General features: G+C 38.6%; 5 protein-coding genes across 6 annotated transcripts; 2 read left to right on the top strand and 3 right to left on the bottom strand.

Moving 5' to 3' along the window:
• Positions 1-1,124: 1,124 nt before the first annotated feature.
• Positions 1,125-2,254, bottom strand: LOC145911994 (C-reactive protein-like). Its single transcript, XM_082999425.1, has 5 exons — positions 2,158-2,254; positions 2,005-2,091; positions 1,684-1,952; positions 1,364-1,542; positions 1,125-1,302 (listed from the first exon to the last, which is right to left on the bottom strand). The coding sequence occupies exons 1-5, from the start codon at positions 2,252-2,254 to the stop codon at positions 1,125-1,127; spliced, it is 810 nt and encodes a 269-aa protein (XP_082855551.1).
• Positions 2,255-8,232: 5,978 nt separating this feature from the next.
• LOC145911792 (testis-specific serine/threonine-protein kinase 2-like) lies at positions 8,233-10,419 on the bottom strand. Of its 2 annotated transcripts, XM_082999231.1 has the most exons (6): positions 10,350-10,419; positions 10,008-10,171; positions 8,989-9,845; positions 8,753-8,806; positions 8,637-8,689; positions 8,233-8,563 (listed from the first exon to the last, which is right to left on the bottom strand). In XM_082999231.1, the coding sequence occupies exons 1-6, from the start codon at positions 10,359-10,361 to the stop codon at positions 8,519-8,521; spliced, it is 1,185 nt and encodes a 394-aa protein (XP_082855357.1). In that variant the 5' UTR covers positions 10,362-10,419; the 3' UTR covers positions 8,233-8,518. The 2 variants fall into 2 exon arrangements, with proteins under 2 accessions (XP_082855357.1, XP_082855358.1); XM_082999232.1 differs by lacking the exon at positions 8,753-8,806.
• A 2,291-nt stretch (positions 10,420-12,710) lies between these two features.
• LOC145911993 (uncharacterized) lies at positions 12,711-13,205 on the top strand. Its single transcript, XM_082999424.1, has one exon. The coding sequence runs from the start codon at positions 12,711-12,713 to the stop codon at positions 13,203-13,205; it is 495 nt and encodes a 164-aa protein (XP_082855550.1).
• Positions 13,206-16,029: 2,824 nt separating this feature from the next.
• LOC145911992 (uncharacterized) lies at positions 16,030-16,524 on the top strand. Its single transcript, XM_082999423.1, has one exon. It carries the CDS (start codon positions 16,030-16,032, stop codon positions 16,522-16,524), a length of 495 nt encoding a protein of 164 aa, XP_082855549.1.
• A 4,948-nt stretch (positions 16,525-21,472) lies between these two features.
• On the bottom strand, positions 21,473-26,055 carry LOC145911201 (uncharacterized). The gene is made up of 13 exons (XM_082998465.1): positions 25,830-26,055; positions 25,556-25,678; positions 25,120-25,188; positions 24,802-25,038; positions 24,615-24,701; positions 24,237-24,320; positions 23,588-23,833; positions 23,384-23,482; positions 23,199-23,321; positions 23,035-23,133; positions 22,725-22,982; positions 22,490-22,664; positions 21,473-22,331 (listed from the first exon to the last, which is right to left on the bottom strand). Exons 1-13 carry the CDS (start codon positions 25,927-25,929, stop codon positions 22,253-22,255), a joined length of 1,779 nt encoding a protein of 592 aa, XP_082854591.1. The 5' UTR covers positions 25,930-26,055; the 3' UTR covers positions 21,473-22,252.
• Positions 26,056-27,641: the final 1,586 nt, after the last annotated feature.

The following is a 27,641-nucleotide window of genomic DNA, read 5'->3' as shown; positions in this document are numbered from 1 at the left end:
ACGTGTTGTATTTGGTGCAACTCAAGCAAAACGCATTCATTAGATTTCATTTCACCACACAAGTCATGTGCGATTATGCGCAGTAACTTCACTTACAAGTTAGATTTTATCAGATACCACCTGTCATTTTATTTCTCATAATTGTTGTTTATTTATGCAGTACGACTTTTATCATGCAAAATACAATGTTGTGATTTGACCGACCATTTGCAAGTCATGTGCTGTAAACATGCGAAAAACAAAGAACAAGCCACAAAGGGCCGTTTTCATGTTGCGTAAAAACGACTCTTTGGTCCAATCGCAAAGAACGTGATGCTGGTGGTAATATCCTGGTTATATAAGCTGCCCAATATTGCCTCCTTTCGTGTTATATTACCCCATAAAATCGTACTAATCAATAAGGGAAAGGAAATATTAGGGTAAAAACACTCTGGTATAAAATTTGTATGAACTAAAGTCCGCCAATCAAAAAGTTATAAGCTTGATTTGTTGAACGATCCCAACAGGAAATAAATTCGGCTCTATACCAGAGGTTAAGGATCCACAAATACTGTTGTGTTCCACGAAAAAATCCTTTTATCGACCATATTAAGTGCAGTTTCACTGCCAGTCATTTCCGCTTGAGGCAAATTCGGCGCAATATACCTGCGACATAAGGAGTGGAACATTCGCAAATGCCAACGATAATAGTAAGGAAATCACCTATTTTGGTATATTGAATCTTATGTAATTGTCAATAAAAGTGACAAAAGTGCGTCGTTATGTAAACATTTTTTGCCACCCAGTATGGGCAGTGTGACGACCCAAATTTCGGTAGCGACCCACGATTTGGGTGGTGCATCCAGTGTGACGCACCAGTGCCTATTCAAGTCTGGGAGGCCAATATAATTCTTTGCTTAGAAACTGATGACTTTTACCCTAAAGGCGTGGCGCCCATATACAATCTACTATCATGATTTCCGTCACATTTTCTTTCCAGGGCCCTGGTTATCACCATAAACACTGCAAAAGCATGGTTTATTGTTAATTGGGGACAATTGCTAATTTACAAAGGCATTTAGTAATTGCAAACTACATAACAGTTAAACACAGTCAAATTACTATAGACCACAGTCAAATTTTATTCACAACACCACAGGACATTCTTCTGGAATCTCGTAACTTGTTTCCCCTGAAAATTCCACGAGGTCCAAGGTCATGGAAACCACTTGATCGACAGGACACTGGCACAGCAACATCATTCGTTGCACCTCAATCGCTATGAGGACTCGTGGATAGAATGCCAGGTTGTCTATTGTTCCCCTGTAGAAGTTCAAATTTTTCCACTCTTACATTCGGGGTGAATTTATTTCCTATAACTTACTTCATGGAACGATCTGGATAAATTCCGCCTTCTTGTCTTTGGTCTCCATCTTGTCCGATAATCATACTTCCGCCCCCGTCAAGTAAACCTCCATTGTAACCCTTTGTCTCCAATTCTTCCCCATTGACGAACAAGCCCACAGTTTTGCTGACCGAATCGAACCAACCACACACATGATACTGCAATACGTGTAAAGCATTCTTTATAGAAATGTAAGCTATTACTGAACAGGAAACAGTTATTAAACCATATACAGAAATGTAAACACAAACACAGCAGTTTTGACTTCAGGCATTTCACAAGAAACAGCAGATACTCACATTTTGAGATAGTTGCAAATCGATGTGATATTCGTTTCCATAGCCAGCAACAATCATTTTAATCACAGATGGTGGTCTTAGCTCCAACAAAAAGTGATTATTTTGCGATGATGTTTCGTAACTTAGCAACGGCGCAACTGAAGTAAGGTCTTCAACATTGAACCAGAAACAAACTGTCCCCCTTCTGAGCTTTGGAAAGTATTTTTTGTATCTGACGTAATCTTCCCTTTGTTCACGTCTCAGGAAGACATACCGCGTCGTAGCACAATCTAAAATCCAGTTTGTATGAATACTAAACGTATAAACAGTAAAAGAACATACGTTGAGATGGCGTTGCTGGTTTGGAATGAATGGCGGCGACTGCGTTGCTCAATTGGTTAAAGTTTTGTTCCAATTTGCCAATTTCAGCTAAAAAATAATAAATTTATGTTTTAAAAACAGCAATGTTGTTAAAAATGGAGAATATACGAGTACCTTCGCATGTTGATTGGTCGCTGCAAATATCTATCGTTCGTTTTTCACGAAGATTTCCATTCGCTTTAACACCAGTTTCAACGGAATCCAATGTCATCGCTGACCCCAAGGCAAAAAGCACCAAACACATAAAAGGATACTGCATACCGAATTCTTGTTTTGTTTTTAAATTAAGGTGCAACTGCTTATTCCTAAGTTTTGTCTTGAGTACTGCGTTGACGTTTATATAGGGGACATCCAGTCAAAAACATTGACATTGTTAATATTTGCGTTATTATCGCAGTTTCCCTTAAAATCCGCAAGTGCCTAATATGCCAACTCGTTTATCAAACTTAAGTTGTGCAATTTGAAACAAAGCTTCCATTGTCTTGGTAAGCTTTAGTGCCTGTCAAAGTTTCGGACTGTAACACGTCATGGATTTATTACGATATTACGAAATAGCAAATTTGTTAAAGGAAGTGAAAGTGATGTGCAACTTGTTTATCAAACTTAAGTTGTGCAATTTGAAACAAAGCTTCCATTGTGTATAAGCTGCAGACAGATGGCCACTGTTTCGACCTAAAAGGTCTCATTAGTGCAGCTGGTGTGACTATGAGACGACTTTGCTGACCAAACGGCCAAGCAAAGACTTCCACTTTGTGGTGACTATACAATCACCGTCATCCGTTGGGCACCAAACCAAGTGCAACCTTACGGAGAAAACAAGGTGGAAACACTATGGCCAAGCAATGCTTAACCTATAGTGCCGTCAGGCCACGTGTCACAAAAATCATAAGATAAGCAAAGAGGAGCCCATAATATGAATTGTGTATAAGCTGCCGGCAGATGGCCACTGTTTCGACCTAAAACGTCTCACCAGTGCAGCTGGTGTGACTAAAGCTTCCATTGTCTTGGTAAGCTTTAGTGCCTGTCAAAGTTTCGGACTGTAACGATTTCCCATACATCAATCACGTCATGGATTTATTTCGATATTACGATATAGCAAATTTGTTAAAGGAAGTGAAAGTGATGTGCTGTTACTTTACAACGCCCTTTTTATTGGTAGGAGCTAAATTACCTGTTTGTTGTAATCACAAGGCGTTGTTTTTCAAGTTACAACGTGTCAGTGGGGCGCCAATAATTCATACAGACGTAACAATGCATATATTCACACAATAAAGAAGGCAAAGATATAATCAACAATGAGAAGATAATGCTGTCAATTCGAAACAAATTACTTACAAACAATTTAAAGCAAGTAGCTAAACATGAATTCCTTTGGGTTGAATAAGTCGTGTTAGTGCGAAGCATGAGCTCAGTTTGCATAAAGGGCTACAATTATGTCACAAATGGCCTAAAATTCTACCCTCTCACAGAGGGAAGGTTCATGGTTTACAATGACCTGAAAACGTTTGACCCATAGTCTAAGATGTCGGTCACAGCCTAACAAGTCAAAGGCAACACAGCCACCAGTAACAAATGTGGTACTTTGTTTGGTGGGATGTTTAGTTATTTTTGTTGTATCATCCAAATAAATGCAATATCAATACAGAGTAGAGCTCCAGATTAGAGCCCAAAGCAATCTAACTTCGCGGCGATTGGCAACATTGGCCATTCATTAAGAAGAAGACCTGAATCCCCGTGTTCTCAAATGGTACATTTGCTTATATAGCCTATACCTGCGCATAATTCTACCTATAGTCAAAGATATTTTAACCATTTTGAAAAGGTAATACATGATACATCACTTATTTACAACATACTTAATAAAACTGTGAGCAAGATCAACAAACAACGCAGTATCGTATAGGCAGATCAGTATCGTATAGGCAGGCTCTTTTGTCGCTTGACGGCGTCACGACTTTTGATTTACTGTTGTAGGGACATTATTCTTGATTGGGCTTGGTAGATCAGTTTCGAAATAACATTCACAGTTCAGTGGAATCCTTTTGATTGTTACTTGAACAAAGCGGATAAACGGAGAGATCAAAACACACGCTCTTGGAACAATGGTCGTGTTTCTCATCACAAAGCCGTTTTGTGTTAAAAATTCAATAACGAGACAAAATTCAGTCGTTTTCCAGTTTCCGATGCACGTACAAACTTTGGCAACAGTTTTTTTTAAGACAGATCAAAAATAGCCGAAAAGATAGGTTGCAATTTATTTACATAACACCTTCAACGATGGTTTTTTTTCGCATCAGACAGAAGAAAAGGTTCATGTTTCAGTTGCAAGTTTGTCATAAAGTTAATCCTCGGCTGTTGGTTGTTACAGTTTCCTCTTGTTTGTCTTGTAATCAGGACAGGTCATAGAAACATGATTTTTTTTTAAATTGGACCCAACGTTTTCTACGAGGGCCCCTTTTATATGCGACTCCTTAAACTTGACCTCCCTCTCTTCCTATTTATGTGTTTGTTCTTTAGATATATCCAGCCCACAGGATAGAGTGTGTTCGTGGCGAGAAAGGAATTATTGGAAAAGGTGCGTTTGCTCGTGTGAGGTCAGGATATTTCCAGAAAACAAAAGTTGCAATCAAGTGCTTTCCCAAGACTGGTGATGACGACGAGATGATACAAATGGCAAGACGGTAAGATTATCTACAAATGTAGTTTGCATTAAACTTTTGTATCACTCTATGTAGTCCTGTGTTAATATGACTTAACTGATAAATTGCATCGATATAGTCACTGTTCTTTTGCAATGAATATTTCTTGTTCAAGGGCTAACTTAATGACTGATGTTTATTATTTTTTAGAGAGTTTAGTTGCATAAAGTTGGCAAGACATGAAAACATAATAAAGGCATTTGCAATCACAACCTGGTCTATCGGAACGGCAATTATATTGGAAAATTTATCCTGCGGTAACCTCGTGCAACTGCTGGGCTACCCCCTAAGTTACGAGCTCTGTCTGCGCATGGCCTGTGATATTACGAATGGCCTGAAGCACTTGCACGCTCTAAAAGAGGGGAGTTACATAGTTCACTGCGACCTCAAATGTGAAAACGTGCTTTTAACTTCTAATTTAAGATGTAAAATTGCTGACTTTGGGAGCTCATTCTTGTTTGATCGTAGCGGCCCAGCGCCAGTAGTTAGGCCAAAGCCTCACTTCACCGTGTTTTACGCCGCTCCGGAGCAATTACGAGCTTCGCACAACGGTGGCTTTCCAACCACAAAAGTGGATATCTATAGTTTGGGAAAAATTCTTTACAGAATTCTCTTTCATAAATTTCCTATTGATCAAAAGGACGAAGATATCATAAAGGCGACTTTGCAGGGAGAACAACCAGATACAAGTATGCTTAACATTAAGCAAATAAACCACCCCGCTGTTACCGTGATGAGCAACGAAATGAAAAGATGTTTGAGTAACGACCCTGGAGATCGCCCTGACGCTGATGAAGTCCACAGGAATTTGCGGGAGGTGTTACAGAAGTTCAGTGAGAGTTGGATTGATGAAAACGTCAGCAACATCCAAAGTCGGAGGAATGAAATCGACGATGATGAAGACGAAGTCACCGTTCCACTTGACTTGTTTTGTCCGGCTACGAACGATTTCCTGCCAGGTTTGCGAAAAACTTTTGGTCTTTTCTCAAATTTGTAGCTGAGTTATAGCTCGGAGCGATCGTAATATATGCTTTAACTAACAAGTCTGTTGTAATTGTCATATACAGTAATTGGAGATGTGACTTTTCTGTTAGACTTTTAAAATTTTTTTGAAAACTATCTATTTAAATACATATATTTCATTTTACTTCGAAGTAGTTTGTCATTATTAATAAAGCGATTGTTTATATATTCAGATATGTTTAAAATTCTGACAATAATTCGTATATAACGCAGAAGAATCGTTCCCACCGAAGTCAAATACAAAGTTAACCGCTTTGGAATATGGAGGTAAGAATTTTTATGAAAAAGCTCCATTAAAATATGTGTTTGCCTCATAGTCCTTGCAGGAAATCGCAAAAAGCAGTCGAGTGGCCCCGAAGAGAAAATTAAAAAGCAGTCAAGTGGCCCCGAAGAGAAAATTAAAAAGCAGTCAAGTGGCCCCGAAGAGAAAATCAAAAAGCAGTCAAGCCGCCTGAAAGAAGTTCCCAACAAGCAGTCCAATGACACAGAACAGAATCAGTCCAGTGACCTTTGGTCATTGGTAATCGTAAGTTTAAAAATCTAAAGGTTGTTGTTTATTACAAAAACAAAAGTAATTGATTTAAGTTATTTTCGTCCGGTGCAATACTTACGCTATTTTGAACAATAGATTTAGAAATCTTAATATTGCTTGTGCTTTGCAGGTAATCCTTCTGTTTGCCCTGGCCTTGAAACTCTTATTTTCCGTCGTTTGATACAACTCGTTTCTTCTATCACACGAATAAACTAATTTCCTGGTTACATAACATTATTTTTTGAAAGCGAATCACACAAAACTCAACCATAATTGTTTTCAAATGATGTGCAGATGGCATTACATGTTCTTAAATCTGTGTGACAATAAAACTGTGTCTTGCACCAGTACTTTATCTTGTTTTTGCTGTTTTGCTTTGCCCTTTAAACTGTTAGCTTGCCATTCTATTCTTTATTGTATAAAAAATCGACGCCTATGTGGCCAACCTTTTGCTTTCAGATCCTATTTTTTTTTCACTTTTAAATCCGATGCGCCGCAACTGTCGCCCCTTTTCTTCTTCTTTTTAGCTACAATAATTTTGGATTATATTAAAAAACGGAAATAATTTTTTTTCTAATCTTAGTGTCACTTTAAAGATAATAAGTTCGTAAAAACGAGTGAGCGTATGAAAATTACATTATTACCCGATACTGTAGTTGAAACCAGTTGATGCCACTCGAAAACCTGTATAGTTTTATCGCCGTTTTATTTCTTTGTATGTTGTTTATCCGCGTAGTTGCTTTTTTCGAAAATAAACAAGATTTGAATTGATTACCACGCCTTTGGTGGAAAAATGTATTTGTTGCCACACTTCCTCCATTTTGACATTGTTTATTTTGTATTCTCGAGCTACTTCATAGCTAATAATATATATAAGGATTGCCACAGAGTTTGGTTTCTTGCGGCTGAGAAGACATAAAAACATAATAGAAACGTTTAAAATCACACAATGGGTTGACGGGGCGGCGATTATCGTAGAAATGATGCCCGGTGGTAACCTCGTGCAACTGCTTTTCTGTGATAAAAGTCTTTATAGCGAGAACTATCCTCTCACTTACGACCTCCCCCTACGCATGGCCTGTGACGTCACAAACGGCCTCAACTACTTGCACACGGCTAAGGAGATAAAGTACGTGGTCCACAATGACCTCAAGTTCGAAAACGTGCTCTTGGCGAGAGAGGAAACATGGGGCGTTTGCTCGTGTGAGGGCATCATCACCAGTCATAGGGAAGCACTTCATTGCAACTTTTGTTTTCTGGAAATATCCTGACCTCAGACGAGCAAACGCAACTCTTCCAATATTTCATCTCTCGCCACGAACACACTTTATTCTGTGGGCTGGATACATCTAAGCAAATTCATGACGGACAAATGAATCAAGCTGTTCTTTCCTCACAACAGTATACTGCGTTGAATGCAAAAAACTTATTTTCAACATCAACAAAAGCCATTTCAAAACGAAAGGAAACCGTTGTTGAAAAAATAACGCTGACATTAAATTACAACTTACCTTGTTTCTCATTTTTGTGTTGTCAAAAACGGCCACGCAAACTAGGGCGTTTCGTTTGTACTTTACAACTGCGTCTCATACTAAACAAGTGAAGTGACTGAATATTAATAGTCTGCTAGTCTCCTACACAAAGCTCCTACTGTGATGTCACAGAAGCATTGTGGGACAAGAACGTTTTCTTCCATCTCCTGTTGCACCTGCTTTGTTTTATTCGAGCAACAGATGGGTGTGGATTCTTTCAATAACTAGTTTCTTGGCCACAGTGTGTTCTGCTGGATTGGTCACCTTTTTGGCATCCAGCGATCAACGTCGATTACAAGTGCAAGTGACTGATTAGTGAAAGGTATTCTTCTCTACTTTAATTTAAACTATTACCAGTCGATTATTTTGCCAACTAAATGTCATTACGAGTAACTACAAGCAGTAGTGCATGTTATTTATAAAATGTTGCAACGAATGTTGATGTTAATAATACACAAAGATAAACGAAAAGGCCAAAGAAACGTAGGATCACGGTAAAGCATGTAGGGATGCGCTAAATAAAGTACAAAGATTCACAGGATAAATTTCGAAACTTTCGAAATAAACAGCAATATAAAAACTGTCAATATTCTTAAACAGTGACGCAAAGCAATACTGTCACACTGCGATACATGAATAGGTTTTTGTGTGTTCAAGTAGAACTTCTGCGGCGTTTTGGAAATGGGCTATCATCCCCAAACAAGTTGAAACAGGAATCTAACCAGAATTACTACCTGAAAGGCACAAAAGATGTTCAATCATTTACATGCAAAATAAAACGGTTTACGGTTTGAGAAAATATCTTACCAATGCTATAAGAAAAAAATTTGCATCATCTCTCAGGAGCCCAGTTTGATTCCCTGAAAAAGATAACATGTTTTATCTGGGTTGTTTTTGTAAGCTTTACTCCCAGAGACACCTACAATAATATAAACAATCGTTGATTTTTCTGTACAATTTGATGTCCCACGTTGCATCTGCGTGATAAATGGAAGATTGTTTTACAAACGTTTTGCGTTGGTTTGCAATAATCAAATCAAGTTTTGTTACTGTGATTTGACAATTACCAGCATTTTTATATTTTATTAAAACGAGCATACAATGCTCACTTGTTGTCACAACTACAAGTTTAGGCATGACTATAAGTTTTCTCACAAACCTGTCAGGAAATCATCAGTAGCTGGACAAAACCGATCAAGCGGAACGGTGATTTCTTCTTGATTCTCCTCGTTCCCTCTCATGTGATTTTGTATATTTTGGACGTCGTTATTAATCGAACTTTCCTCGAGCTTCTGTAACACCTCCTGCAAATTCCTGTGAACTTCATCAGCATCAGGACGATCTTCAGGGTCGTTACTCCAACATCTTCTCATTTCGTTGTTCATCACGGTAACAGCGGGGTTTCTTATCAGAAGGATAAATTCGAGGAGATTTGTGTTTGGGCGTTCTCCTCTTATGACCATTTCTTTGATCTCCTCTTCATCTTTGTGGGGATAAGGAATTGACAGTAAGAGCATGACGTAAAAAACTATGCCCAGACTGTAGATATCCACTTTTCTACTAACAATAAACCCACTGGGATTATTTAAAGCTCGTAATTGTTCAGGAGCTCCGTAAGACATCGTAAAGCAGGCCCCTGGATTTGGTTCTAGCGGCTGGCCGTTACGACCAAACAAGAATGAACTCCCAAAGTCGCCAATTTTACATCTTAAATTGGGAGTTAAAAGCACGTTTTCACACTTGAGGTCGCAGTGAACAATGTATCTCCCTTCCTCGAGGGCGTGCAAGTGCTTCAGACCGTTTGTGACATCATAAGCCATGCGCAAACGGAGTTCGTAATCAAGTGTATAGTTGCCTGTGTAAAGATTTCTATCAGCACCAAGCAGTTGCGCGAGGTTACCACAGGGCATGTTTTCGAGGACAATCGCTATTCCAGTACTCCATTCCGTAATTTCAATAGCTTTCAATATGTTTTCATGCCTTGCCATCATCTGGAAACGGAATTCTCTGAGAACGCTAAACAAAAATTAGTTGTGAGTTATCGTAGTATAAAATCTATTTAGGCCTAGAAGGAAAGCATAACAAACAACTCTAGTATTCCATTCAATGCGTTGATATAGTATGTGGTAGGTGTGGTAATGCAACAGTTTTATACCAATTTTCTGAATGTAATCTTACCGTCTGCCCGTTTGTAACATCTGATCGTCATCACCAGTCATAGGGAAGCACTTGATTGCAACTTTTGTTTTCTGGAAATATCCTGACCTCACACGAGCAAACGCACCTCTTCCAATGTTTCCTTTCTCGCCACGAACACACTCTATTCTGTGGGCTGGATGCATCTATGCCAATTCAAGACGGACCAATGAATAAAGTTGTAAACTTATAAACCTAACATCGAACATCGACTTTGTGGCAATCTTACAACGAAAACTTACTTTCAACTTTAACAAGGCCATTTCAAAACGGATGAAAACCTTTGTAGAAAAAGTGTTAAATTTCTATTAAATTACAATTTACCTTGTTTCCCATTTTTGCGTTGTCATTAACTGCTACGCAAACAAAACTGCTACGGGCGTTGCGTTTGTATTTTACGAATGGGTCTGATACTAAACAAGTGAAGTGACTGAATCATAATAGTCTGCGAGTCTCCAACACAAAGCCTCTACTGTGATGTCACAGAAGCATTGTGGAACAAGAACGCTTTGTTCCATCTCCTGTTTCACCTGCTTTGTTTATTAGAGCAACAGAGGGGCGTGGATTCTTTCAATAACGATCTACGGAATGGTTTTGAATCTTTGTTTCGATTTTATGTCTACCATCCCCAGACAACCGTGCTTTCCAGCCAAAGACAAACTGTAACATGCTACCCGACGTGACCAAGTGTTGAAAGCACTGTTTTATGAATCGTCACGTCTTTTGTTCTGAATAAACTAACGCTTTGGGCATTATTGGTAAAGATTCGTTTTGACAACTTAGGTGTTTAGCAGTATGTAGGAAAAATACATATTACATAACGTAGTCTCAGATTTTGATGATACCATCATACTCTTCGTATGTGTTGGTAAAACTCCATTTCATTTCCAAACCGTGTCACGTGACAAACGACTTTTGCATAAATAATTAAAAGTCAGTGAATAAAATGTGACAATTAGTCTTTGCCATTCAGAAGCTGACTAAAAATTCTGAAGCCCTATTTTTGGTATCTAAGCTTGGTAAGTCGCAACTACGCTCGCAGTTACTGTCATTCTTGCAGGGATTACCGTAGTTTAGGGGCCGCTTAGCAAAGCCGAGTTTTGGTTCGATTTTGCACGGCTTTCTTGTTTCTCTTTATACCTTTTCAAAAGCGTGTTCCTCTGTTGTTTCCCAAAGCCCATAAGTCATTTTCACACCATTCAAAACAACGAGTAAACCAAAGAGTTTTATGGCAAAATATAAATGCTGGTCAAACGGTTTCGATTTTGCATGAAACGTTCTTCTAAACACGTACTGGTGCAACTCTTTTTGCAAGACGTAAATTAGTAAACAACAAAACAAATTTAGGAGCAAGTTGTTACATGAGAAATACGCATGCAATGGTATCAACCAGTTCTTAGTGCTACAAAACTTGTATCAACAGCGTGAAGAAAGTAGAAAATATTTGACTTTATGTGGATGTTAGTTGTAGAAAGGACTTGAAACAGGATTTTCGCTGTGTTCCGTGGATATCATGCAAAACCGATTTGAAACAGGAGTCCAACCAGAATAATTATCTAAAATCAAAACGAGTGTTTAATTGTTAAAACTTGTTAAAACTTTTTGGATTGTCAAACATCTTACCAATGCCATAATTAACAATTTTGCACTATAACTTAACAACTCTTTTCGATTCCCTGCAAAAACGAACATTATATGTTTTATTGGGTCTAATTTTGTAAGGTCAAATTACAAATATACATACAATGATATGCAAAATCGTAGAATATTCTGATCAGCTTGAGTCCCAATGTTTCATCTGTGCAATAAACAAAATGATGCTAAAATTTTACAAATGTTTTGTGTTAAAAGTAGACCCACCAAAATATTTATTTTATAAAAAACTTTCCACGTAATAAATTCAAACCTGTCAAAAAATCATTTGTAACCGGAGAAAATAAGTCAAGTGAAACGGTGATTTCTTCATTATCGACGTTCTCATTCGTAAACGTTGGATGTTTCTGACGTTTTCATCAATCGAACTCTCACTGAACATCTGTAACACTTCCTGCTAATTCCTCTTGACTTTATTAGCGTCAGGGTGGTCTTCAGGGTCGGCACTCCAACATCTTATCATTTCGATGTTCATCACGGTAACAGCTGGGGACGTTTGTAGCTCTTAATTGCTCAGGAGCGCCGTAAAAAATAGTGAAGTGAGGCTTTGGGTTAAATACTCGCGCTAAGCCATTAGGATCAAACAAGCATGAGCTCCCAAAGTCAGCAATTTTACATCTTCAATTAGGAGTTAAAAGCACGTTTCCACATGTAAGATCGCAGTGAACTATGTAACTCCCCTCTTTGAGAGCGTGCAAGTGCTTCAGGCCATTCGTGATATCACAGGCCATGCGCAGACGGAGCTCGTAACTTAGGGGGTAAGGGCTGGTGTAAAGATCTCTATCAGCACCAAGCAGTTGCGCGAGGTTTCTGTTGCTCGAATAATACAAACGGGCAGACGGTAAGATTACATACAGGAAATTGATGTGAAACTGTTGCATTACCACACCTACCACCTACTGTGTCAACTCATTGAATGGAATACTAGAGTAGTTTTATCATGTTTTCTTTCTGGCATTGATAGTTTTTATATTACGATAACTCACAACTAACGTTTTGTTCAGCGTTCTCAGAGAGTTCCGTTTCCAGATAATGGCAAGGCATGAAAACATATTGAAAGCTATTGAAATTACGGAATGGAGTACTGGAATAGCGATTGTCCTCGAAAACATGCCCTGTGGTAACCTCGCGCAACTGCTTGGTGCTGATAGAAATCTTTACACAGGCAACTATACACTTGATTACGAACTCCGTTTGCGCATGGCTTGTGATGTCACAAACGGTCTGAAGCACTTGCACGCCCTCGAGGAAGGGAGATACATTGTTCACTGCGACCTCAAGTGTGAAAACGTGCTTTTAACTCCCAATTTAATATGTAAAATTGGCGACTTTGGGAGTTCATTGTTGTTTGGTCGTAACGGCCAGCCGTTAGAACCAAATCCAGGGGCCTGCTTTACAATGTCTTACGGAGCACCAGAACAGTTACGAGCTTTGAGTAATACCAGTGGCTTTATTCTTAGTAGAAAAGTGGATATCTACAGTCTGGGCATAGTTTTTTGCAGAGAATCGCGACCATCTGTCAAGTGATGATAGAAAATTCTGGATCAAAACTCTCGTAAGATCGAGGTTGTTACCGAAAACACGATGCACCGCTTACTTTTGTATAGCGAGTTGATTAATTGTGAAAACACACTATTAGACGTCTTGTTCAGAAATTCTTTTTCTTTCGGGTGATTCTTCTTGTTTCATTCGTTATCTATCTCCTCTCAAGGGCTTACATCTCATTCAAGTGATTTGTGCAACTCCAAAATCTGTTCTTCGTCAGTGTTGTGATTTTTAGCTTTGCGCTTACATTCTATGATGTGATCCAAAATTCCCCAGAGTTTTCTTTCATTTTACCTCTTTCCTGTCGACATCTATATTTTTACGCGAAAAATCTTTCGGACAACTTAGCCTCTCTTATTTACTGTCAGCGCTTTATTCCTGACCGTTCATGCTCCATTAAACAACACCCAAGATCCTTTAAAGGTTGGCTCAGTAATGAATATTTTTAATTGTGTGATTTTTAGTCTGAGATTACACAAACTGAAAAAAATTGATCATTTTGTGTTCTCTCTAATTTTATTTACTTGTAACATTCATTATATTGCGCCACCTTGCCTTTTTTCTACGCCTCTCTCGAAATGGAGCGTGATCTTGCAGCGACGAGCAGTCAAAAAAATACACGCTATCAAAGACCCGCTACAATTGGTGACCCCTGACGTTTGAAAGATATGGAAGGCAAACTTCTGCCACGCACGCAGTTTCTATGAAACTGCCAACGTTTTGGACACAACAACCAAAAATATGTTTTCAGCAAGCCGAAGCCCAGTTTGCGCTACGAAGCTTATCTGCTAATGAAACGAAGTATTTTTACATTGTTTTATCCCTTGATCAAGCAGCTAGCAAATTTCGTTGAAAATTTATACTTGCAGCTGTATCGCAACCTCTTCTATGAGCCGACTTTCTTGGTGCACATTCCTTGCTGGTAGACCTGTGCCACAGTTGCCTTGTACATTCAAAATCGTTCGTCAGCATTCCCATAAAAGGCATAAATGACAAATCGTCGCACATTTGCAAATTGACCACTTCTACTGACAATTTTACAAGTCTTCTTTCCCGATTTCCGTCCTTAACCTCACCTAAGTTTTCCAGCATTGCACCCAGATACAAGGTCCAGCATCACATTTGCACAACTGGACCACCCGTACATACAAAGGCACGTTGCTTATCTCCTGAAAAGCTTGCAATCGCTAGAGCGAAGTTTGCCAAGATGCTTTAAATGGGCATCATTCGCCGTTCATGTAGTCCTTGGGCCGCATATCAAATCGCGGTTGTCAGGAACCAAGATATTTTCGAAAATCGACCTAGTTCGGGGCTATACCACTAGGTCCCTGTTGCAGAGAAAGACATCCAAAAAGCTGCTATTATAAATCCATTTGCATTGTTTGAATTCTTCAGAATGCCTTTTGGCCTCAAAATGCAGCTCATCACTTCACCAAGTTAAGATGGAGCAGCTTTTCCACCGCCTGAGAAAAGTGGATATCTACAGTGTGGGCATAGTTTTTTATGTCATGCTCTTACTGTCAATTCTTTATCCCCACAAAGATGACGAGGAGATCAAGAAAATGGTCATGAGAGGAGAACGCCCAAACACAAATCTCCTCGAATTTCTTTTTCTGATAGGACACCCCGCTGTTGCCGTGATGAACAGCGAAATGAGAAGATGTTGGAGTAACGACCCTGAAGATCGTCCTGATGCTGATGAAGTCCACAGGAATTTGCAGGACGTGTTACAGAAGCTCGAGGAAAATTCGATTAATAACGACGTCCAAAATATACAAAATCACATGAGAAGGAGCGAGGAGAATGAAGAAGAAATCACCGTTCCACTTGATCCACTTGGTTTTGCCCAGCTACTATGATTTCCAGACAGGTTTGCAAAATTAAGAATATTCTGATCAGCTTGAGTCCCAATGTTTCATCTGTGCAATAAACAAAATGATGCTAAAATTTTACAAATGTTTTGTGTTAAAAGTAGACCCACCAAAATATTTATTTTATAAAAAACTTTCCACGTAATAAATTCAAACCTGTCAAAAAATCATTTGTAACCGGAGAAAATAAGTCAAGTGAAACGGTGATTTCTTCATTATCGACGTTCTCATTCGTAAACGTTGGATGTTTCTGACGTTTTCATCAATCGAACTCTCACTGAACATCTGTAACACTTCCTGCTAATTCCTCTTGACTTTATTAGCGTCAGGGTGGTCTTCAGGGTCGGCACTCCAACATCTTATCATTTCGATGTTCATCACGGTAACAGCTGGGGACGTTTGTAGCTCTTAATTGCTCAGGAGCGCCGTAAAAAATAGTGAAGTGAGGCTTTGGGTTAAATACTCGCGCTAAGCCATTAGGATCAAACAAGCATGAGCTCCCAAAGTCAGCAATTTTACATCTTCAATTAGGAGTTAAAAGCACGTTTCCACATGTAAGATCGCAGTGAACTATGTAACTCCCCTCTTTGAGAGCGTGCAAGTGCTTCAGGCCATTCGTGATATCACAGGCCATGCGCAGACGGAGCTCGTAACTTAGGGGGTAAGGGCTGGTGTAAAGATCTCTATCAGCACCAAGCAGTTGCGCGAGGTTTCTGTTGCTCGAATAATACAAACGGGCAGACGGTAAGATTACATACAGGAAATTGATGTGAAACTGTTGCATTACCACACCTACCACCTACTGTGTCAACTCATTGAATGGAATACTAGAGTAGTTTTATCATGTTTTCTTTCTGGCATTGATAGTTTTTATATTACGATAACTCACAACTAACGTTTTGTTCAGCGTTCTCAGAGAGTTCCGTTTCCAGATAATGGCAAGGCATGAAAACATATTGAAAGCTATTGAAATTACGGAATGGAGTACTGGAATAGCGATTGTCCTCGAAAACATGCCCTGTGGTAACCTCGCGCAACTGCTTGGTGCTGATAGAAATCTTTACACAGGCAACTATACACTTGATTACGAACTCCGTTTGCGCATGGCTTGTGATGTCACAAACGGTCTGAAGCACTTGCACGCCCTCGAGGAAGGGAGATACATTGTTCACTGCGACCTCAAGTGTGAAAACGTGCTTTTAACTCCCAATTTAATATGTAAAATTGGCGACTTTGGGAGTTCATTGTTGTTTGGTCGTAACGGCCAGCCGTTAGAACCAAATCCAGGGGCCTGCTTTACAATGTCTTACGGAGCACCAGAACAGTTACGAGCTTTGAGTAATACCAGTGGCTTTATTCTTAGTAGAAAAGTGGATATCTACAGTCTGGGCATAGTTTTTTGCAGAGAATCGCGACCATCTGTCAAGTGATGATAGAAAATTCTGGATCAAAACTCTCGTAAGATCGAGGTTGTTACCGAAAACACGATGCACCGCTTACTTTTGTATAGCGAGTTGATTAATTGTGAAAACACACTATTAGACGTCTTGTTCAGAAATTCTTTTTCTTTCGGGTGATTCTTCTTGTTTCATTCGTTATCTATCTCCTCTCAAGGGCTTACATCTCATTCAAGTGATTTGTGCAACTCCAAAATCTGTTCTTCGTCAGTGTTGTGATTTTTAGCTTTGCGCTTACATTCTATGATGTGATCCAAAATTCCCCAGAGTTTTCTTTCATTTTACCTCTTTCCTGTCGACATCTATATTTTTACGCGAAAAATCTTTCGGACAACTTAGCCTCTCTTATTTACTGTCAGCGCTTTATTCCTGACCGTTCATGCTCCATTAAACAACACCCAAGATCCTTTAAAGGTTGGCTCAGTAATGAATATTTTTAATTGTGTGATTTTTAGTCTGAGATTACACAAACTGAAAAAAATTGATCATTTTGTGTTCTCTCTAATTTTATTTACTTGTAACATTCATTATATTGCGCCACCTTGCCTTTTTTCTACGCCTCTCTCGAAATGGAGCGTGATCTTGCAGCGACGAGCAGTCAAAAAAATACACGCTATCAAAGACCCGCTACAATTGGTGACCCCTGACGTTTGAAAGATATGGAAGGCAAACTTCTGCCACGCACGCAGTTTCTATGAAACTGCCAACGTTTTGGACACAACAACCAAAAATATGTTTTCAGCAAGCCGAAGCCCAGTTTGCGCTACGAAGCTTATCTGCTAATGAAACGAAGTATTTTTACATTGTTTTATCCCTTGATCAAGCAGCTAGCAAATTTCGTTGAAAATTTATACTTGCAGCTGTATCGCAACCTCTTCTATGAGCCGACTTTCTTGGTGCACATTCCTTGCTGGTAGACCTGTGCCACAGTTGCCTTGTACATTCAAAATCGTTCGTCAGCATTCCCATAAAAGGCATAAATGACAAATCGTCGCACATTTGCAAATTGACCACTTCTACTGACAATTTTACAAGTCTTCTTTCCCGATTTCCGTCCTTAACCTCACCTAAGTTTTCCAGCATTGCACCCAGATACAAGGTCCAGCATCACATTTGCACAACTGGACCACCCGTACATACAAAGGCACGTTGCTTATCTCCTGAAAAGCTTGCAATCGCTAGAGCGAAGTTTGCCAAGATGCTTTAAATGGGCATCATTCGCCGTTCATGTAGTCCTTGGGCCGCATATCAAATCGCGGTTGTCAGGAACCAAGATATTTTCGAAAATCGACCTAGTTCGGGGCTATACCACTAGGTCCCTGTTGCAGAGAAAGACATCCAAAAAGCTGCTATTATAAATCCATTTGCATTGTTTGAATTCTTCAGAATGCCTTTTGGCCTCAAAATGCAGCTCATCACTTCACCAAGTTAAGATGGAGCAGCTTTTCCACCGCCTGAGAAAAGTGGATATCTACAGTGTGGGCATAGTTTTTTATGTCATGCTCTTACTGTCAATTCTTTATCCCCACAAAGATGACGAGGAGATCAAGAAAATGGTCATGAGAGGAGAACGCCCAAACACAAATCTCCTCGAATTTCTTTTTCTGATAGGACACCCCGCTGTTGCCGTGATGAACAGCGAAATGAGAAGATGTTGGAGTAACGACCCTGAAGATCGTCCTGATGCTGATGAAGTCCACAGGAATTTGCAGGACGTGTTACAGAAGCTCGAGGAAAATTCGATTAATAACGACGTCCAAAATATACAAAATCACATGAGAAGGAGCGAGGAGAATGAAGAAGAAATCACCGTTCCACTTGATCCACTTGGTTTTGCCCAGCTACTATGATTTCCAGACAGGTTTGCAAAATTAAACAACCCTTTTTAATGTCACACATACACCCAATGTGAAGCACCTAAGTCGCCTACTGCGATGCCTTAAAAATTCGTTTAAAAAAACTCCATAATATATATATTTGTTGTAGAGAATCGCGACCATCTGTCAAGTGATGATAGAAAATTCTGGATCAAAACTCTCGTAAGATCGAAGTTGTTACAGAAAACACGATACGCCGCTAACTTTTGTATAACGAGTTGATTAATTGTGAAAACCCAATATTGGAAGTCTCGTTGAATTGCTCAAAAATTACTTTTCTTTCGGGTGATTCTTCTTGTTTCATTTGTCATCTATCTCCTCTCGAGGGCTCACACTTAATTCAAGTGATTTGTGCAACTCCAAAATCTGATCTTTAAAGTGCATATGACACGGAAAAATAAAACATGTTAATAATCAAACTAAGAGATGTTCATAACTTTAGAACATTTTTGGCGAAAAAAGTAGCTTGATACGACGACTGGTTTCTGAGATACAGCTGATCAAAGTCGCACTTTTGCCGCTGCGAACGAAATCGTGCGAAAGCGAGATATTGTTGCGTGACGTCATAGAAGGCGCTTCGGTCGTGCGCGAGTGCTGGCAGCAAGCCTTATGCGTAGGAATGGAAAACATTGTAAAACCGGTTTAAGCATAATATTGCATTAAACAGGGGACAAAAAGGAAACAAGTGAAATAAACGGATTTTGATGTTAATTTAAGCTGAATACAGATGGCCGCTGTTCGACCTATTATGTCCTATTTAGTTGTGTAATAATAAAACAGTTACTGGGACAGGGTGTTCTTGTTGTTACAGCATTTATGATCGCTAACGTGATACATGAACTTTTGAAAACACGACAGAGACAAACCGTTAGTTTAGCATTGCCGTTTTGTCCACTCACAGTTATGTCGTTTCTTCTATACCCTATGGTCTTCCGCTAATTAGAGACAAATAAGCCTTTGATTCGTGACGTCACAATGACAAATTTTTGTGTGATGCAAAACCCTGTCCTGACCTTTGCGGTGACGTAATCTGTGGATTCTTCCATGTTTGAAACTATTCGATATCTGCAAAAAAAGGCGCCTTCTCCTACCTAATGTCATTTTCTGTCAAGTGTGATGTCATTTTCTCCTTAGCGCAAAAGGTTTACGATTTTTGGTCGCCGTTACTTTTCGTGCAGTTTTTTACATTTTTTAGTTGACGGAGAACCGTGAAACTTTGGATATATGTTTGTTGTAGATGTACCTTTAGTTTTACGCAAAGTTGTCATGGCCGTGTCATATGCACTTTAAAGTTAAGGATGACCAAGCAGTAGCGTAGTGGGGGTGAGCAAATATTTATGGGTTCAAGCAAGTCAAACTTGTTGGTTTCTTTCTACTTTAAATTTGATAGCGGCCATGGCCTATTTTACCCCTAACTGTCTGCGCCAATGTGGCCAAGGTCATCATTTTCTTCAATCTGCCCACAACCATTTAAATCATGGGATTTCAACTCATGGCCATGTCGAAGTTTTTAGTGAGTTCGCAACAGTTTTTATAGCAATGTCATAAATATCTCTACCGCTGCTACGTACATCGTCGTTAAATCAGTGTTGTGATTTTTAGCTCGGCGTTGCGTTCTATGATGTGTTCCAAAACTCCTCCCGAGTTTTCTTTCATCCCTATTTTTACGCCAAAAATCTTTCGGAAAACTTAACCTCATTTATTAACTGTCGGCGCTTTGTATCTGACCGTTCATTCATGCTCCCTTAAACAACGCAGAGTTTCAATTAAGGTTGTTTCATAAATATTGGTTAGTATTATTCGGTGATTTTTAGTCTGCGATTACACAAACTGTATAAAAATTAATCTTTTTATGTTCTCTCCAATTTTATGTTCTCTCTGCTAATAAAATGCTTGTAAATTTCAAGTTTCGACATAATGTACTAATTGCCATTTACCAGAATGTAACCTTTTTCCGCCAAACAGGTCATGAATGCAGACCTAGTTACCCTTTACTGACTCTTACTTTGCTACAGTCGTATGGAGCTGTTGCGAAACCTTAGTCTTTTTTCCAAAAAATCGTGTTTCCTAATGTTTGAAATTTAGAAAGTCAGAACCTAATGTATTTCCTAAAGCATAATTTGTTCAACCAAAAGATGATGAATGTAAACAACATGCAAATTTATATTTATGAATTTTATTGGTTTTTTGCCTGTTTTATAGTGCACCTTGGCAATGAGAGTTTCAAGAAATTATATTTGAACTGTGAGCTGCGATACCCACCTACAAGCCGGCGACATTGTAAAGATGCCCGCAAATTGTTTCGTGAAGTTTTTCTACTAAAACGTAGCCTATACATTAATTGTCTGCTTGAAACCAGTGAAAACATTAGCAGCAGTTTTAAAAACGATTGAATGCTTTATCACAGCTGTATACAAAGTATTGTTCTTCTCTGGCTAATATTTATTTCATCACAAACATCTTAGACGTACGTTGTTTATTTCATTTTTTAACTTTATACACACGTTACCAGAAATGTTCACTTGACCACAAAAAATGTTTATAAAAAGTATGCGACATCCTCAGTATTCTTATTCGTTCTCTTGACTGTGTTGCATTGTTCAGTCACAAACTGGTCAAGTGTATTGGTACAAAACTGTGCGCAGGTTTTATAGGCAAAGCCAACACGCAAATAACGCCAGGAACGCAATTATTAGCCACTGAGGTGCGCAGTAAATCCTCAGGCGTAAGTCGCATTGTCAGACACGCTGATTGCACGGCGAGTCTAAAACGCCGTTTTGTATGGTCAATTTTGGGACACATAATGATACAATTACACAACAGTATAAGGATTAATATACTAATATTGGAGTGTTATGGTAATATTGCAAGTTCGTTTTACGAAAACTGTGTTTTTCAACGTTACAACCGAAATGCCTTGTAAATAACTCTAATTGTCTCAAAAATATTAAACAGCGCCTCGAAAGCGTTAGCGCAGGATAAGTCTTTTGGGTTGAAATAATTTCTACTACCTCGTCCTTCAAAGTAATCAGACCTTGGATAAATATCCGAATAATGATTGTATTGAAATCGGTTAAATGCTTCATCAAAACGGTACATTACGAACTCTGCAATACGAACGTTGATTCTACCGGGTTCAGAGAGAATTGCAGTTAATAGTAGTATAATAGTAGAATAGTTAAATAATTTTACAGGTACACACTTGGCTTCATAAGCCTTCCCTACTGAGAGCTGATTGGTCAATACTGTGGGCGGGGTATCATGATTTACTTGAAAAAATATAATACAAGAAGTAAGGTGCAGGATACGGTCAGCAAGGACACATTGAGGTTACATATAAACTGGATATAAATGATTCACATGTGCGGCAGGATAATGGTTCTCTAAATCATTGTGGAACACATTCTGGGGGAACACTGGCGGAGGGCCATCGCTCGTGTGTTATCTGTGACGCATTTGAATGGTTTGTTTAATACAAGAATAACGAATTTTTTATATGGAAAAAACAGGTTTTTAAATGAATCACTTTACTCGAGAACATTCGATGGATAAATCATTTGGGTCACATTATGAGGTCATGTTTACACTTGGGTCGAAACTTGCGAAATATCCAATGCATATTGTAACGGGGCTTGCAAATGCTTGTGCAATACTGCAAACACAAGAAATTACGCAATATGTATCTGGTTTCTGTAACGTATGTTACAGCCTCAACCATAATTTGCTGGGACGAAAAATGAAGACATGGAACGTAAACAAGTTAGCATTTTGCAAATTTCGATAACAATATATGTACATAGCATTCTTTCTCCGCCTTGGTGGGGTCAGGGTTTACACGCTTCCCTGTCATCTTTCCATTTTTTATATTCAGCTTTCCAATCTTCCAACAACTCGCGATATTCTCTGTGTGGAATTTTACATTAATATATTCTCTAAAATCTTATATATATATAAATAGAAAAGATATGCTAACAGAACGAAATCCGGGATGTTGCGATATAAATTTGTCATTTGTTCATTTTGCAATGATCCCAAATTTATTTACGGTTAATAACGGTCACCTTTGACTGGGCAAAACGTTGCAGTTGTAAGGAGGTTCAGAAGTGGTCCTTATTGGTGGATCTACAGTGGAGAAACTCGGTGTGGTCGAAGCCATAATTGGAGTGAAAGAAATCGGTGTGGTTGAAGTCGTAGCTGGAGTGGAAAACATTGTGGTAGTGCTGGCTAAGAGACCCTCTGCAAAGCAAATGTATTTGGAACAATTGTGTCACGTTCGCATCACTCAGTAACGCTTACCTGTGGTAAAAGTGAAGTTTGTTGAAGAGCTTGTTGAGAACGTGGGTTTGACCATGATGGTATAAACAGAGGTTGGGTTAAGATTAGAAAACGCTGCTTCCCTGTTGTGAAGTCCGCTGTACTTTGTAATTACACTTGTTCCTTCAATCAACGTCACGTCATAATAAAATACTTCATAAGCTGGAACCAATCTTTCCCACTTGACGATGACGAAATGAACTCCAACAATTTCCGGTGTAATTGTGACATCACTGTTTCCTAAGGATATTGGTCTTTGCACATTGATCAACTTACATACAAACTAACTTACCATGACAATCGCTATAACAGTAACAACTTGATCCATAATAATTTTTATCGCAGATACCGCGGGTTCCACAAACCGAGATAGCAGTTGAATCACATTTACCTGGAATTTCAATTCGTTATTGCATTAACACATAGAAAGTTTCTTATTAGTTTCTTTCAACTTACCCACACAATTGATTCCATCGCCAAAGTATCCCAACTTACAAGAACATATGAAACTGCCCATTGTGTTCGTACATATCGCCTCATTGTGGCAATTGTGCAAACCGTAAGAACATTCATCAATATCTGCAATAAAGGTTTGTCGTTTTTACTAGTTATAACTTAAGATTATTGTTTTTAAATACAACCCAAGCAAATTGTTCCGGAGAGCGTAAATCCATTTCCACAACCATCAGCAGGATTTGGTGCGTCAGCCGACGAAGTCGAGTTAATCGGCATTTCTGGTTCTATATAAAAGTTTGCAGGGTGTCCAGACATAAAGGAAAAATGTATGTTGGTTTGTATTTGTAATACAAGATAATCAAAGAAGTAACAGAAGTAACAAACTTTACCTGTTTGTGCCAAAATACTTGCAGATGCGGATCCAAGGTGGTTATAAACTACTACAGTTAGATTATAAGTTGTTGAAGGCTTCAGAAACGAAAACGCTGCTTTTCCATCAATGTGTTGTTCGTACGAGACACCGTCGCCGGACAAAAATGCATTACTAAATACATCATTGTTGCTTGTCCATAAAAAACTGAGACTAATGTTTGATTTCCACGTCGTATATAGGTTTCCAACTGAAGGCAGTCCATCTTTGAGAAAGTTGTGAGTCACTTTTATTGAAGCAGCGTGATTAACCTCATATTGGTATTGCATCCAAATTCAAGAGAGGCGAATCAAATTCGGGCGGAAGTTACTGAGTTAACGCCTTATGTAAATTGGTTTAATTTTGCTTGAGTAAATCTTGCAATAGTTTGAATGCTTTATTTGTTTGTAGGTCCAGGTTCAAAAAAGTTGCACGTAATATTTCCAATTAGGTTACTTCGTCAACTGGATAAAACTGTTTATATGTTGTCGAGCAAAAAAAATTAATCCGTTCGTAATATGCTTTATATGAAATAGGCTTACACTCATCAACAGAAGATCGCAGGCGCTCATTGAAAATCACGGGTAAAATTGTATCGACTAGTAAAACATGTAGATTCATATACTGACCAATATCGATTGCTTGTCCTAACCTACTGATGCCATCACACCTGTTTTTATCACTAGAGTAACATTCCGTTCCACCGCAATGTTCTGTAACAATTGAAAATTTAAAATTCCGCGTTTACGAAAATTTAACTCATTATCTTTTAGTTAGAGCAATGTGTTACGTTTTATATACTTTTTTCATGTAGACATGGCCTAATCTCGAACCGTGTTACAAACGTCCTTACTCTAGCATGTTAACGAAGAAACGAGGAGTCAACAATATTCTACAAAACAGGTTTTTAAACAATAAAATTTAAGTATATTGCGGAAGAAATATTGTTCCTGTATATATCGCGACAATTTCATGCCATTAATTACCTTAACCATATGCCCACTCACGTGTACAAAAGGTGCCGTTTCCAATAAAGCAAGGGAGACAACCTGACGTTGCTGGAGAGGGAAGTGTTGGTTTTGCTGGTTCAGATACTGCGCACAGAAAGTGTCTATTGCTTTTTAACTTGAGCATTGTAGAAAAAGTAATCAACCCAATGTTAAATATACAAAAGTTACAGGTAATTTAACTTACGAGTTCTGACAACAATATTGTAAGTAGTTGAGGAAATGAAATTCCGAGCCGTTACTGTGATTTTGTACTCGGTATCCGGCTGCAAGTAAAGGAAACCCATCTGCCTCGTTCCGGACTTGTAATAACTCGTTCCACTAGTTGAAGCATCAGCTGTTTTCGCGTTGCTGGCATTCCATCCAATGAACAGACTGTTACAAGTTCGCCACAAAACCGTGACATTGTGAATCTCTGGGCTACCTACACGTATGGAGAGGCTATACTGTTTAAAAGAATAATAGTTTCCCTGAATTTGTTGCAGAAAAAACAAGGTACACTTACCACTTGTGAAACAAGAGTAACCATTCAAACCTTCAGCACAACGACCAGGGCAAGAACTATTGCAGTATCCTGAACATCGAACAGAAAAACTTGGTTATGAAAAAACTAATTTTGTAGTTTCAGTTTAAATGAACTAAATGGAAAAAAAGAGATGTTCCGAAGCACAATTGTGAATTAAATGACACCCAATGTTTTAGGAATATTATTGTCAAATGGATGTAGGCAATATTATCTATAATTTCAATGTATGAATTATTGAATAAGGTCATGGTCCAATCATATAAACCAACCACGCTTAACTTTAGCCGCATGAGGAATACATTGTTTTACAGGTAACGTTGTATTCTAGTAAATGACCCGTGGAAAAGAACAATTAAATCATCCAAAACAAAATAAATATTTTTTTTAAAATCTATTTAAATTTCACAGTACAAACCTTTGCAGTCGAAACCGTCACCTACAAACCAGTCTTTGCACTGACAAGTGTATCCCCCACTTGCGTTTATACAATTTGCCTCAACGTGACATGCGTGAGTCCCAAGACCGCATTCATCAACACCTGAAAGCATCATGTAATAAACAAATTTTAACCTTTAAGTAAGATACAATTTTTTTAAAAATTGTTGCTTAAAATATTAACAAAAGCATGCTAGCTCTTCATTTATCTTTTGGCATGTTGTAGTAACATAAGTTATAACACTTGCATAAACCTTGACATTGACCGTATGTTGCAATAGCAAGCACGAACACCAGACAGGACCACTTCATGTTCGCAGAGAATTCAGAACAGTACAAAAGCTTGAGTGACATTGAACGTGTATATAATAGAATACCTCAACCTTTTTCATGCCATAAAATAAACTTTCTCATGAGTATCCTGATTCGCTGGTCATGCTGCAACCTGACAAACAATCCATTGTGTTGAACCAAAAATAGAAAGGTTGTTGTTTGTCCTGGCATGCAGAATGCTTTTTTACAAACTTTCTCAGGAGTTCACGATTTGCAAACTGACAAACAATTCATTGAGTTCAACCTGAAATATAAACGTTGTTGTTTGTTCAAGTACTCTGCTTTCTCCGTAAACCCAGTCAAGCATGCACACCCCGCGACCCCTGACTTACTCCCACACCACCATGCAATCACTTGCAATCAGGGATGACGACTCGTAATCTCCAAAGGTATCACCTTACACCTGCATCATTTTGACATTCAAGATCAAGGTTTTGTACAACCAACACTCAGTGCTTAACAACCGGAGTGGAGTGACAAAAAGTCGGTTTACCGCGGGGTGAATGTAACAATACATTGACTACTTCTACTTTGACGTATAAGTCTTACGTACTGGGTTAGGGTTTGCCGCCGAAGTTTCAAGATTTATAAGCGTGACGTCATTAAAAAAGGTGGCGAACACTGTCTCACTTTACGTAGTAGGTGAAAATTGTCCTGTTTAAAATGTTACATTATAAAGCGGGGGTTCATTCTTGTTATTCAGCATTCCAATCTTTCTACAACCTTCCATGTTCTCTGGGCGAATGTCACGAAAAAATCTTACCAAAGATTTTGTGTAAAGTCAGTCATGCATGAAAACGTGGAATAAGGATTTTTTTTTTGAACTGTTATATTTGAAAGTTCTGTAAAAATCGGATATTTTGAATATGGCAGGAATAATATTCACCGTAACGTGCAATGTGCCTTTTACCTTACGTGTTCATCCCTTTTTAAAAGTGCTGTTCGCGTGGGAATTTACATTCTATTTAAAGCACTCGAAATAAAAGCCGGAGCCGCTTTGTGTGTGGTTTCCGTGAACTTATTGGATTTCTGGCCTAACTGTTAAACAATCACGGTATTAGTTTCCCTTACACAGCTTCATCAAGCAGCAAAAGTTACAATTAGTTTGCACTGTGAAGCGACAGGAAAACTGTAAAATAGTATTTAAACATTTCTTTTTTGTCTTTGAGAAAATTTCTTTGATTCAGATAATTTTTATCGCTTCGTTCGCTTGGTACCTTATTTGCAGGGCACCCCGTTCAATGAAGCGAGTTATGAAAGTTGCGTTCAAAAGCAATGTTTATATGAGAGCAAAACACTTTTAACACAAACATGTTTTACCCGTTTATGTGTTTCACAAACTATTTGGACTGTGTTGTGAAACTTGTTATTTCGTAAAAGCGGGTAGTTGGGTTTGCATGCTTCACTGATTGTGCGCAAATCCCCAGTTATAGTTTCGCGTTCCTCCATTATAATCTCTGTTGAGAGTTATTCAAGTATTGGTAAGATAGATACAACAAAATAAGGCATGTTAACCGTAGTACTAAAGCAATAAAAGTGCATTTACATAATTTGAGCATCATAAAACCACCAGAATTTTTCACTTTTAAGTAAAAATAGCTTGTTTTTTGAAAAAAATTATCTTTTCTACTAGTTTCCGTAAAATTGTACACTCAACGTTTGCACGCACGGCTGACTTTACGGAAAATCTTACAACAGGGTTCTTATTCGAGTCAAGTCACGTCGGTATGCAA

This window comes from Ascidia mentula, chromosome 8 (assembly GCF_947561715.1).
Source record: "Ascidia mentula chromosome 8, kaAscMent1.1, whole genome shotgun sequence".
NCBI lineage: Eukaryota > Metazoa > Chordata > Ascidiacea > Phlebobranchia > Ascidiidae > Ascidia > Ascidia mentula.
Note: the sequence above shows the minus strand (reverse complement) of the source record. Positions and strands in the feature narration are given on the sequence as shown.